This window comes from Gasterosteus aculeatus, chromosome X (genome assembly GCF_964276395.1).
Source record: "Gasterosteus aculeatus chromosome X, fGasAcu3.hap1.1, whole genome shotgun sequence".
Taxonomy (NCBI): domain Eukaryota; kingdom Metazoa; phylum Chordata; class Actinopteri; order Perciformes; family Gasterosteidae; genus Gasterosteus; species Gasterosteus aculeatus.
Window position 1 is genome coordinate 17,844,952 of NC_135698.1, and position 12,854 is coordinate 17,857,805.

Consider the following 12,854-nt stretch of genomic DNA (forward strand, 5'->3'; position numbering starts at 1 on the left):
GAAGATGACGTCCTCAGGCCTCCCCGAGCTGGCCGGCTCTCAGGATCTGAAGTACGTGTTTGATGCCTTGCAGCCTCACAACACGGATGCTGAGGCAACGATCTTCTTCACCAGGTGAATTATGGTGGGGCGATTTGACCTCAAAATGCATTGACTTCTGTTTTTAAACATTAATTGGCAGGTTGGCAATGTTTTGAATGTAATGACCCTGGAAACATCTAGAAAGGAACGAATCAATCAATCTTTTTTTTGGTCTCTACTCATTTGCACAGCTGCTGTTTTGGCAAGAGCTTTTATTTTGAGAAGAGTTAGTTCCAGGACCTCCAGCAGGTGGCAGTAACCTAGTCTAATAGTAGACTCACATTACATTACCTTACATGTCATTTAGCTGACGCTTTTATCCAAAGCGACTTACATTACATCCATGGCTTTTTCACATTTTGCCCGGGAAGCAATTAGGGGTTAGGTGTCTTGCTCAGGGGCACTTCGACTTGAAACATGTGGCAGCGGGACTTGAACCACCAACCTTGCGGTTCCCAGCACACCCGCTCTACCCCCCTGCGTCACGACGACCCCCACAACACAAACTGTCTCAAACTGACTGTGATGGCCAGGATTTAAGCCACACGCATCTTAAACATTCATCTTTACATTGATCAATAAATAAAAGGACATCATTATGTGGGTTTGGTTTACAATCTTTATTTGTCATTGCGCGGAGTCAGTGCACAGGCATAGTTATTTGGCGTAAGGTTAAAACATTAAAACCACTTAAAATGTCACTTTGGCTAAAATGTGATTCATAAAAACATAGCACAATTGTTAAAGTTCATTTTTTAGTTAAGATAACTTGAAATGTTTACTACCTGGGTTGCTGTGGCAATGGACCAGCTGGGTGACAAAGGCACCTGTCACAATTGAAGACCACTTTGTTCCCTGTTTTGTGGCGATGGACTTAAGTCGTTGTTGTGATTGGCTCAGGCTCATGGCAGATCCATCACACTGAAACATATGAAACTATCATATGGACCTTGTTCTCTTAAAACCAGATGTGTTAATGTATCACTGAGTTTGTTCACGGATAATTGTGCCTCGTGGAACCTTTACGACTGCTCTAAGTCTGACACTCTCTCTCCTTTCATCCCTGCTCTCCAGGCTGATAGAGTCCAGTCTCGGCAGCGTGGCCACCAAGTTCAACTTCTTCATCCACAATCTCGCCCAGCTACGATTCTCTGGTTTGCCGGCCAACGACGAGCCCATTCTGTCCTTCTCCCCCAAGACGTACACTCTGAAGCAGGAGGGCCGCATCCTCCACGCCTCTATCTTCTCCTTCCAGAAGAGATACAACCCCGACAAGCACTACGTGAGTATCGTTGTGTCCATGTTCCGTCACCTCTCTGGATGTGCACTGACCGCGCGCTCACGTCTCCCTGCCTGTCCTCTCTGTGCAGACGTACGTGGTGAGGCTCCTGAGGGACGGTCAGAATGAGCCCCAGTTTGTCTTCCGCACTTTTGATGAGTTTCAGGAGCTCCACAACAAACTCAGCATCCTCTTCCCGCTCTGGAAGCTGCCGAGGTAAGGCAGCCGAGACCCTCGGCCTCAATTACTGGTGCGATGTCTGTTATGTCTGTCAGTTATACGAGGTTCGCATGCATAGAAACGATACAGCTTAATATCCCCGTCCTTGAAAGCCCTCTATTGCCCCTTTAACTTCCCTCTATCTCTGTGAGACGACTTTGTAGAGTGCCCGATCTTTGAGGAACATCCGATGATGTGGAAACGTGAATACTCTCTCCTTGTCACTAGTTTCTGCAACAAGATGGTGCTCGGTCGCACCCACATCAAAGAAGTGGCAGCCAAGAGGAAGCTGGAGCTCAACAACTACGTCCACAACCTGATGAGGAGCTCCACGGAGGTCACCCAGGTACACATGTACACATCAGTTGACTTAGCACTGACAATGTTAGTACTCTGCACCAATCAGTGAAGTAATCTCATCATCTTGGGTTCTAGTGTGACCTGGTGTACACCTTCTTTCATCCGATTGCACGGGATGAAAAGACGGAAGGTTTAGAAGCCAAAGCACCAGGTAAATGACACCTGCGCTTTGCATCCCCACTCACACGCTGGTTAGCCCTGAATTTAACCAGTTGGTTGCTGATGTAATTTGAATGTGATTCTGTCGCAGAACCTCCGCTGAGTCCCACTTCTGGACGGGTAGAAGGAGAAGTCAAGCTCTCGGTCTCCTACAGGAACAGCAATCTCTTCATAATGGTCATGCACATCAGGGATCTGGTAAACAGCGATGATGGAATACTTGAGATTCTGCTTTGAGAGACACGCTGCTTCCTTTTGTTTGACTGTTGTCATATGATGAATCCGTCCGGCCTCCTCCAGGTTTCCGAAGAAGGAACGGATCCCAATCCATATGTGAAAACCTACCTGCTTCCAGATCCACACAAGACTTCCAAACGCAAGACTAAGATCTCAAGGAAAACCAGGAACCCTACTTTCAATGAGATGGTGAGAAAGCATAAAGAAAGGCTGTGCCCACGTTAACAAAGCTGATGTATTCATTGCTGCGTAGTTTCTGTTACAAACATAAGCCAAGGCTTTTCTCTTGATGAGAACATCCTGTTAAGTGGCTAGTTCAAACCCAACTGAGAATTTGGCAGACCCTTAACCCCCCCCCCCCTCTTCCTCCACAGCTGGTGTACAGTGGCTACAGCAAGGAGACCCTGGGTCTGCGGGAGCTCCAGCTGAGCGTGCTCAGTGCCGAGTCGCTGCGTGAGAACTACTTCCTGGGCGGCATCACGCTCAGACTCAAAGACTTTGACCTCAGCAAGGAGACGGTCAAGTGGTACAAACTGACGGCCGTGCCCTATTTCTAACCCAGAGCGCCCCCACCCCCCCCTTCGCGAGCCGGGGGCAACCAGACAAACGCAGCATTCTGGTCACGTGGGACAGAGCGGCAGAATGCGGCCTTACTTGAAAACACCGATAACGGCATCTTCCAGTTCAAACAAATCCCTTTTCTGCCCTTCATTTTTATTTGTTGGTTTGTTTAAAACTGGGGGGGACATCTAACATCAAATTCAAAGTATAGGCAGTTTTCTTTTTTCCCTTATTTTTCATTTTTAATTTTAAGATCTAATAAACCAAATGGACCATTTCTTTCACATGAATTATGTTATTTGCAATATTCTGAAGGCAGGGAAGGATTCAGCCGCGCTGAGAAACATCAATAAGTAAGTTTGTGTTGATTCTCCAGAACTTCACAGCGGACTTACGGCTTCAAACGAGGTTGAACCCCACCAAGTCGCTGATGGTGATGATGACGACCTCAGCGGATGTTCCCATATGACATGAGTGCAGAGTTTAAAACTCCTTGGGGCGCGCCGTGGGACGGCGACAACACAAACCCTCTCCAGGACGTCACTGTTCTTCTCTTGAACTAATCAAGATTGTTTCTGTGACAAACAATCTTCGCTTATTTTGTCTGTTTCTCTAAACCGTAACAAAGAGCTCTAATGTTTTGTACATTTTAATATTTGAGGACCAAAACGGCTTACTACGAGAAGAGTATATATAGATTGACACGTTTTATTTTTAAGGAATGGATAGGTGCGTATTTTTTTTTACATTTTCCTTGTTTATGTTCGATACAGACCAGTAGCAGGCATCAGGGTTTCCTGCTTCCCAGCAGACACTTCTGGGCCGAGGAGTCGGACACACCAGATTGATATTGACCACACCGTTTCCCAAGAATGTGCCAAAAGTAATGAGAAGGACGGAAAATCAAACCACTCTCCCACGTCAGGAGCTGGACAGGGTGCCTTTTGTTTGTGCTCACAATCCCTTTTTTAATGCTCCACTTGGCCTTATTGCTATATATTTTATTAACAATGTGATATGTCCTTTATTATTGAAAAATCTATACTCTTTAAAGTTAAATCTGTATCCCTGACAGAGCAGGGCTGATGCCGGACTACACATCGGGGGTTTTATGTAAAAAGTGGGCTGCCGCTAAATGCACAATGCCAGGTTCTTCTCTTGTCTTATTACTTGACTGTTTTCACATGGCACACCTTTTAAAAGGGAATTTGTATCATGAGCTTCAGAACACTCTTGTCTCTGATCTAGATTAAGAGGTCATGGTTGCCTAATAACGCTGACCATATGGTTTTAAACCACGAAGGAAACCGACATAATTCAGGCTTTTCAGAATGTAGTTAAGGGACTTTGAGTGAAAACTGGAGTCTGCATGTGAGGCTTTCTGAGGCAGTTATACCACACTCGCTCAGTGCGTAGGAGTGGTGTGATGATGCCGGGACGAGTAACTGTTAGTGAAGTCCAGATCGAGCCAGGTTTTATGATACTTAAGTGAAAAAGGCTCTGAATTTTAAGTAAATGTCAGGCAAACTGAACTCCGATCACTGCTGAAAAGGCAACTTTATCTTTAAACATGTTCACAAAAAGGGAACAAGATTCTGAGCGTTTGCTGCTTCCCTCTCCCTTTGCTTACCATGAAACTAAATGTGTTATAAATGTCTAATAAAGAATTTAAATTGTTCTAAAAAGTTTTGTTTCTACAAGGCAATTATCTGAGACCATCACTCACGCTATGAATTTGTGACTTGATCCACTCTTTTAGTGACTATACGTAAAAGCAGGTGGAGTTTGTCAGGGCGTTATTTATTATTAATTGGTAACCAGTAAGCCAAATGGATCCATGTGTACTGCAATCACGCTTAAATGTTTCTGGAACAAATATGGCTCTTTGTTTATGTTGTATAAAATTGGATGGGTGTAGATAAACTGAATGAAGCATTACAGACACCCAGCACCGACTGTCTTACACAGAGAATCTGTGGGTTAAAAAAAAGAAAACATATAATACAAATAAATAATTTAATTTATTGGAGCTTTAAGAGAGCATCCAGATAAAACATAAATGCCCCTTAAAAAATGTAGTGAATTAATATCATATATAGTTGTAACACATATCATACAAGTTGCATACCGAAATTGAAAACGATTGTACACAGTAAACCTGCAGTCTGCTTTGCTGGGTTAATATTATAGCCTTGTTCTAAGCATTAATAATGAACTTTTTTAATCACTGTGTTGCAATAGAAGCACATTGTACATGTTTCAGGCTTGTTCAAGCATTGAAACAATCAATCAGGCTGAGAAGGGATGTAGAGGAAATATTGGTGATTATTTAGTTGCATCTACAGTAATGATTTACGTTCAAAAAGCGTAATAAAACATTCAAATAAATGTGCATGACTTTCTAATAATTTGATGCTACTCCAATGGATATCCTATATGACAAAATGTAATTATCAATATAATAAATTATGTATTTTTGTGTTTCTCCCAGGCTGCGAGAAATAAGTTTGGAATCAAAATAAAATATAACGTTCATAACGATCATGCGTGACTGGGCGGCGTCAATAACGCCTTCTTAACTGCGTACTTGCGTCACTTCCGACAGAGGCATAAAATACCATTTTCTGTCGCGTATCCGGCCTCTTTGCCTCCATCGCCATCATGGGTCGCATGCACGCTCCCGGGTGAGTGCTCTTTTCTTGATTTAAAGTTAGAATATTGTGTCAGAAGTTTGACTTCAATTAGTTGTTATGGCTTGGGGACATGTTATGGATGTCTAAGGAGTAAAATAAGCCCTTAAATCCTGTCTAGGATTCTATTAATACCTTGCATACGCGTACCTACTATTCGACGTCCATCTCCGGCTAACTACCACGCTAGTATTAGCTGACATTAGCTAGCATTAGCTAACAGCGGATGGTGCTCACCACGATTTTGCAGTTTGAATTTGTCTTCTATGTTAGACAGTTATATCCTAGTCATGGCGTATATGCACGATTACTTAACTGGACGGCAAGGAAAAAAAAACTTTTTTTAACCAAACCAGATAACGTTGGACTCCGTCAACGCTAACACGAGGGAGTAGCTAACGTTAGCTTACATTTAGCGTTAGCCCGGCCATCAACCTTTTCTACACCATTAACTTCCCCTGGTTGCAGTTAAGCTAACAAACGTTAATAGACACTTTACATTTGCATATATTCTTTCACATGTTGGAGTTGAATTCCAGTGTGTCTTATTGTCTCTTGTCTGTTCTTCACAGAAAGGGCCTGTCCCAGTCAGCTCTGCCTTACAGGCGCAGTGTTCCCACTGTAAGAAACGTCATACAATACGGTTGATGATTTTTAAATGTTTGCCCTGATTTTGATGAGTTAATTAATCATTTAAACATTGCTTTCAGTGGTTGAAGCTCACATCTGATGATGTCAAAGAGCAGATCTTTAAGCTGGCCAAAAAAGGCCTGACCCCCTCTCAGATTGGTAAGTTCCAAGAGACTTCCATGTTTGGAAATGTACTTGTGTTCTCATCCCTAAAGGATGGCGCATGCGCTTCTGCGTCGTTGCCTCGACGCACTCGTTTCAATTCATGGTTCTAAAAGTCTTGCGTGTGTTGCAGAGCAATTCACCGCCAGAACAATAGGCGGAGTAACGTGTCGAATACAACCTAGTCACATCTTTCTGTGGAAGTCGTTGGTTGGTTTTATTTATCATAGACTTTATTGCCCCATGCATCGCCACTGCTGCTTTTCATCGAGGACACATTTGGCCCGTATTTTCCTCCACGACTTTGTTCCCCTCGACCGGCAAACCGGCGTTTGCTGCGATCTCCCTCCGTGAATCCAACCCGCTTATACAACCCGCCAATGACTGGTTGTATAAGCGGTCATATTTACGCATTTCTTCTGATCAGTTCTCTCGTAAACATTCTTTTTCATAATGGCGGTTTTGTGCCATGAAAACGGAAATGTGAGACTTCGGATTTCGTAAAACTGCAAGTCTATAAAGAATTGATCTTTTAATACAATGTTGAATACATTAATTTGAAGAGAGCAAGGAGACTTTAAAGTACCTGCCTGTATCTTGTACAGTACATAGAGGAAAATGTCTTACTCGTCCCTTGTGCAAAAGAACAAATGACTCAACATTTAGCAGTGAAGTGTTAATTTTTACTGTGTATGCGGGCCAAATCACAAGACTGCAATGAAGTGCAAAATAAATAATTGCGTAATTTTCTTATATATTGAAAGTGCAGTAAAAAAAACTAAGCAGCAGTGAATGAGAATTCACCATAGCAGTTTACACCTCCATAATGGGATAATCTGTGTTAAATGTTTTTATCTCTTCAGAAGAAAAATTGTTTAGTAAAATCTGGAGGCAATTGATATTTTGAGATTAGTGTTTGCAAATCCACAACGACTCATGGAGGATTCTTTTGTCTAACCAAACATGTCAGTTGGATAAGTTTTTAGAGGAAAGTAAATTAACAAAGGCTATTAAACCTGCCATTAGTTTTCTTCTACTTTAATTTATCCCAGTTTGTCATAAAAGGAGCTGATCTGGATACTGTCTTGAGTTTACATTCAGTTTCTCAACTTCTCCAGGTGTGATTCTGAGGGACTCCCATGGTGTGGCCCAAGTACGTTTCGTTACTGGCAACAAGATTCTGAGGATCCTTAAGGCCAAGGGCCTGGCCCCTGACCTGCCTGAGGATCTCTACCACCTCATCAAGAAGGCGGTGGCCATCAGGAAGCATCTGGAAAGGAACAGAAAGGTACAGTCTAAAATACTGAAACCATCTGTTACCTGAAAGCTTGGAGGCTTTGTCTATAAAACACTTTCTCAGGTGTTTGGAGGTAAATTTCTATCCATTTTATACTGAGCCAGTGGGTTGCAAAAGATTAAAATGTTTTGCCCAGGTCACTCTCGTACTGTCTTTTGCAAATTAGCATTGAGTAGACAATAATTCTTGTGTTTGAATGTCTTTAATTTGTCAATTTAAAAAAACTATTAGATTGTACTCTGATAAAAATGCCTAGGGAGTAACGTACAAAGGAAGCCACAGCAATGGCCACTTCATACCCGCAACATTTTTATACTAACAGGATAAGGATGCCAAGTTCCGCCTGATTCTCACTGAAAGCAGGATCCACAGGCTGGCCCGGTACTACAAGACCAAGAGAGTGCTGGCCCCCAACTGGAAGTAGTACGTATCTGTTCTGCCTTGGGAAGCTTTCCTTTGAAATCCATATTTATTTAAATTGTTTAGAGAAAAAAAAAATCTTGTCATGTCATAAACTTGCTACTCACTGACACCCAAAAAATATGCACAAATCATTGTCATGCTCTTAGTCTTTTGAAAGCTGTGATATTTCTGTTGTGCTAGAAAATTCTGGAGGTAAATTAACAGGGTGGCTACTTGTGCCACTTCTGCCAGTCCCCTTCATACAATTCAATGAAACATTCTCTACGCTTATTTTCTTCAAATGGAATTGCTTTATTTAAGGGGTGGGGGGTCATAACCAAATATACATGTTTGTGAAAGGGGAAACTAAACCAGACATTGTTTTTATCACAATGTGAACTAATCCTTTGTTTACATAAAGTAGTGTTCCCTCTAATGGTATTTTCTCTTTGTCTACAGCGAGTCCTCTACAGCTTCTGCTCTGGTGGCATAAATGCTACATGTTTTTGGATTAATAAAAAGATTGAGATTGGAAATAGTTCTGTTGTCTTTCTTTAAATTGTCTGTTTTTCAAATGTAAATGTTTAGAAATATAAAATCTAGGCACTGTGGTGATGAAGCAAACACTTTCGTTTTATAAGAATGTGAACCAAACGATAATAAAACTGGGAATGCACCTTCAAAGTGCATTTTGGTTTTAAGTCTTCCACGTTTCATACGCCCATTTCTCATTGACTTACAAGGGGTTTCCTGGCGGTGGGGGAAGTTACTGGCAATTTCCATGAGTCACACGTAATGACGTTACGTAAAACGAATACGTAAAGCGAAGCAGTGTACTACGTGAGGGGCGTGATGTTTGGGGATCGACAGAGATGGGCACCAATCACAGCCTTGCTCTACGTCACGGTTTCTCTTAAATAGAACGGTGTCGTAAGCTCGAGACATTAACGCTCCACTACAACGACGACACAGCTGATAAACATGGAGAAAACACTCAAGATTATTTGACGAAGGAAATCCAAAAATGGAACTTACTTGCCAGAAAATGAAGCGACATCCCATCGACGAACATCAGTCACCGACAAATACGCGAAATCTGTTTTTTGACGAGGAATACCAGAATACGTGAGGATATTGTTGTCGGCCCAATAAGTGAAGAAATGGCCGCGGTTGTTGGTTCCGAGCGGGCTGCGATGGAGAAGTTCGGTAGCGGGGGTGCGGCGCTGCTGCCGTGGACTAAACAGATGCTCACCGTGCTGTGGGAACAGCTCCGACTGCTCCTTCAGGTCATCTACTACACCTTCGTGTCGGGTAAGAGCCACACAATGGTGTCGGGGCGAAACTTGTATTCACTTTGTTTCCCCCCCAATCGGAACCGTAACGATCCCAGTTAATCTAACGTAACGTTGGATTAACTGGGATCGTTTGGTGTTACTCCCATTTAACGGGTTTAAATAGTTTATTCAAAATAAAGCCACTCTAATAACCCACCTGGATGCCTGTTCTTACGAGCCGCAATTGGTCTTTAGCCCACTTATGTTATTTCTTTTGTCCCAATCCGGCTATTCCATGTTATCGCGGTATTTTTCTTTGTATTATGGTATGAGTCACATAGCACTGGTGTCAAAGCAGAACTTTTAAAAAGGTTTTTTTCTTAGTTTTTTCTTTCATCGATCATAAATCACCTGAAAATACTTTTGAAATTATTTCATTTTGAATTTTCCACTCTAAGCTTATTTTTTTATTCTACCTCTTTTCCCAGTTTTCCAGATGTTCAGGTTTGAGGTTCACGTGAGAATCACAGATGAGACGGGCCAGCGCATCCAGCACATGACCACGGCGGCAAACCAGACCGACTCCTTCCTCTTCTCCTCGCTGTTCGACGGAGACAGCGGCGTGATGGTCGGCGGTGCCAACCCCCTCTCTAACTTCTGCACCGAGGTGGGCGACCCCTTCGCCGGGAAGTCCAGCGCTGAGGCCCTGCTGTCCACCCTGCGCGCCGACGACCTGTGCTGCGGCATGGTGGACGTCTCCGGCAGTGAGGACGCAGTCTTCCTGGGACGCCAGCCCGGCTGGAAGATGGGCTTCCCAGGCGACTGGAACATCTTCGTGTCGAGTGGCGACAGCTCCGGGTCCAACGACGGCTGCCGCAAAACCGGCGAAAGAGCGTTCAGCCAGGACGCCTCCGAAGAGGAGAGAAGCTGCCATTGGAGCAGCGAAGACGACCAGAACGTGATGGAGTTCGACAGCGAGGAGAGCAAAGCGCTCTGGGAGTCGCTGTCCAAGTCCAGCGATCCGTACAACCCCTTCTTTTTCTCCGCGTGCCTTTCGACCAACGAGCACGTGGGGAGAAATAAAGGAAAGGCGGCGCGGGGAGACCCCAACCTCGTGTCGTCGGGCGAGGAGACGCTGGGGCCGCGAGGCCTCAGCGTCTGGGTCAGCCGCAGCGACAGCGAGAGCAGCTGGAGCAGCTGGGCCAGCTCCGAGGGTTCCAGCCCCGACATGGACGAGGAGAGCGAGAGGCTCTTGGAGTTCTTCAGCAACCCCGACGACCCCTACAATCCCATGTGCTTCACCGCGTGCACGTTCAACAGCACCCCGCCACAAACCACCGCCACCTCCGTCACCACAGTCCCCCAACCACGGCCCTCGCTGCCCTCCAAGTCGGACACAGAGGAGAAGGAGGGCATCTTTCCCCCTTCGTCCGACGAGGAAGAGGAGGCCCTGTGGGAAGGTCTCGGCCAAAAGAACGACCCGTATCACCCCCTCAACTTCCGGGCTCGCCTGCAGAGCTCCTCGGCGTCCGTTGTGCCACTCGGAGACGAGCTAGAATCAGTTGATGTCCACCAAGCGCCAGATCCACACAGCGAGGAGTCCCAGAAAACCAGAGCCGCCAAGCCCGCGCTGACGGCGAGGAAGTTGAAGCGCCACGCCCATCCAGAGAAAAGCGTGGTGCCCTGGAAGAGGGTGGAACGAACAAAGCAGACGCCGCCGCCGGAGAAGAGGAGAGGCCAGAGTGGCGGCACCCGAAAAAAGGTCATTATCTCACAACAGCGTTGATCTACCAGACGGGGCTAAATTGAACCCAGTGGGATTAGGAGTTAACTTTAATTCAACTTTAAAGACAAAGTATACAGCTTTTGGAGTGTAGATGGTGTCAAAGGGCCTAATTTTTTAGGGTATCAAGGGAAAAGCTCATTTCAAAAGGCCGGTGTTTGCATAACTGAGAATCAGCCTTTGATTAAGAGCGACGGGTAGAAAGCTGAAAGGGGCGTGATCCCTTATTTGAAGGACATGTATGTCTGCTGAGATCAAGTTTAATTCCAGCCTCAGCCGACACACACCGCACGGGGTGTCTGAGTCGGGCTTGTTATTTGCTGTCGGTTAGCAACGCAGCCAGTCGCCATGACTAAGCAGTGTCATGTGACTGCGCAGAGTCAGCAGAGAGTTCGGCTGGATGTGAAGTTGCAAACTATTTGTGGAGAAACTCACGGTGTCATCAGAAGACGTAGAGCCTGAGGCAGAAAAACAAGTCATGACATATTAGAGGTCAGTTGGTTCTGGGGGAGGAGCCCTGAGTGGTAAAAAACATCCAACTGGAGAATTTAATTTTAGGTTTTTGCGCTTTTTTCCATCCATTAAAAACGTTTTGGCAAAAAGCACTAAATTATCCTCATTTTCTTCTGTTGTTCAGGTACATTTTTCTCCCGAAGTCCAAGTCCACGTCATGCGGACCTGGCCGTTCGCTCGCCAGGCGTCTCGCAAAGGACACTGGGAGGAAATGGCGCGCGACCGGGACCGCTTCCGGAGACGGGTCTGGGAGGCGGAGCAGACCATCGGCCGCTGCCTGTCCCCCGACCACCGGGACGGGATGCGCGCCTACCTGGACGCTGCCTCGAGATGATCGCAAAAAACACTGAATGTTTCATTTCCTCTCCCGGATGAGAACTCACGATTGGTTGCCATGCGACGGTGGTTTTGATTTTAGGCCAATTAGGAACTTTGATGTTAGGCCAACTTTGATGTTCGGTGTCAAGTTGAACAACCTTGTACCTCAGAAGGTTTTATACATTTTGTGACTGTTGCACTGACTGACACTTTCTTATATTAACATGTGGAATGTTGTTTTGTATGCCTTATACACTGACCTAGTAATGTAACTTATTTATGCCCTATGGAGCTTGTAGTTCATTTTTTACCGTTGGTTTAAATGTTTGTTTTTATGTGTGAAAAAACACAGTGATGACTCTAGAAGTAGCTGTTGATGATGATGAAGATGAAGACAACATGGTGAGAAAGCTGAGTGTTTTGTTGGTATGAAGCTGTTTTCCTTCTCGTCCTATTGATCAAGCGCTTGATCTTTTGAGTTTTGTCTCGTTTTCTTATTTGATGGAACATAAAGCCTTGTGGAGATGGAAGTTATTCTGTTGACCGGAGAGATTCAAACACTTTGTGACTCTCAGCTTCTCGTGGTAACATCATTCGGGCAGAAAGTCACTCATAGCAAATCTGTCCGTTTGTCCTTCATCTACTCAATAAAATGTGTTCCTCTGTTTGTGGAGTTGTGGCAGTGATTTATTTGAGGTAACATACGTCAGCTCGTTGCCACAGACCTCTGACTTCCTGTCTCTGCGTCACCCTTCAGTATGTACTGGAGCGACTGGTCCACGTGACGCCTGCTGGCCGGGGTCCAACGGGGAAGTGGAGATGGTACACCATGTCCCCTGAACTACGTAAACAGCGCATTCCATGCACGTCGAATCTCATGGCTGATAGC

At 44.9% G+C, this 12,854-nt stretch overlaps 3 protein-coding genes and 1 non-coding gene across 9 annotated transcripts in view; all 4 read left to right on the forward strand.

Moving 5' to 3' along the window:
• pik3c2a (phosphatidylinositol-4-phosphate 3-kinase, catalytic subunit type 2 alpha) overlaps window positions 1-4,581 on the forward strand; it is a 29,332-nt gene extending 24,751 nt beyond the window's left edge. For all 6 annotated transcript variants that reach the window (XM_078083217.1, XM_040163379.2, XM_078083218.1 and 3 more), the window contains exons 26-33: window positions 5-114; window positions 1,156-1,363; window positions 1,452-1,576; window positions 1,808-1,925; window positions 2,015-2,090; window positions 2,190-2,296; window positions 2,399-2,524; window positions 2,710-4,581. In XM_078083217.1, coding sequence (XP_077939343.1) covers window positions 5-114; window positions 1,156-1,363; window positions 1,452-1,576; window positions 1,808-1,925; window positions 2,015-2,090; window positions 2,190-2,296; window positions 2,399-2,524; window positions 2,710-2,892 — 1,053 coding nt within the window. In that variant the 3' untranslated portion in view covers window positions 2,893-4,581. The remainder of the gene's footprint in view (window positions 1-4; window positions 115-1,155; window positions 1,364-1,451; window positions 1,577-1,807; window positions 1,926-2,014; window positions 2,091-2,189; window positions 2,297-2,398; window positions 2,525-2,709) is intronic.
• An 854-nt stretch (window positions 4,582-5,435) lies between these two features.
• rps13 (ribosomal protein S13) lies at window positions 5,436-8,613 on the forward strand. The gene is made up of 6 exons (XM_040163393.2): window positions 5,436-5,580; window positions 6,159-6,207; window positions 6,297-6,375; window positions 7,497-7,666; window positions 7,998-8,098; window positions 8,537-8,613. Exons 1-6 carry the CDS (start codon window positions 5,558-5,560, stop codon window positions 8,568-8,570), a joined length of 456 nt encoding a protein of 151 aa, XP_040019327.1. The 5' UTR covers window positions 5,436-5,557; the 3' UTR covers window positions 8,571-8,613.
• On the forward strand, window positions 8,218-8,345 carry LOC120809915 (small nucleolar RNA SNORA19). The gene has a single exon (XR_005710163.1). It is a non-coding gene; the product is annotated as a small nucleolar RNA SNORA19 (small nucleolar RNA).
• A 331-nt stretch (window positions 8,614-8,944) lies between the features above and the next one.
• On the forward strand, window positions 8,945-12,632 carry LOC120809528 (uncharacterized). Its single transcript, XM_040163384.2, has 3 exons — window positions 8,945-9,388; window positions 9,840-11,113; window positions 11,772-12,632. The coding sequence occupies exons 1-3, from the start codon at window positions 9,238-9,240 to the stop codon at window positions 11,979-11,981; spliced, it is 1,635 nt and encodes a 544-aa protein (XP_040019318.2). The 5' UTR covers window positions 8,945-9,237; the 3' UTR covers window positions 11,982-12,632.
• Window positions 12,633-12,854: the final 222 nt, after the last annotated feature.

What these genes read in the sequence shown, in the direction of transcription:
- rps13 (XM_040163393.2), top strand. Translation starts at nt 5,558, where the DNA reads ATGGGTCGCATGCACGCTCCCGG. An exon ending in GGTCGCATGCACGCTCCCGG is followed by an intron (nt 5,581 to 6,158) that starts GTGAGTGCTCTT and finishes TGTTCTTCACAG; the next exon opens with AAAGGGCCTGTCCCAGTCAG. An exon ending in CCTGACCCCCTCTCAGATTG is followed by an intron (nt 6,376 to 7,496) that starts GTAAGTTCCAAG and finishes CAACTTCTCCAG; the next exon opens with GTGTGATTCTGAGGGACTCC.
- LOC120809528 (XM_040163384.2), top strand. Translation starts at nt 9,238, where the DNA reads ATGGCCGCGGTTGTTGGTTCCGAGCGGGCTGCGATGGAGAAGTTCGGT. An exon ending in CTACTACACCTTCGTGTCGG is followed by an intron (nt 9,389 to 9,839) that starts GTAAGAGCCACA and finishes CTCTTTTCCCAG; the next exon opens with TTTTCCAGATGTTCAGGTTT. An exon ending in GTGGCGGCACCCGAAAAAAG is followed by an intron (nt 11,114 to 11,771) that starts GTCATTATCTCA and finishes TCTGTTGTTCAG; the next exon opens with GTACATTTTTCTCCCGAAGT.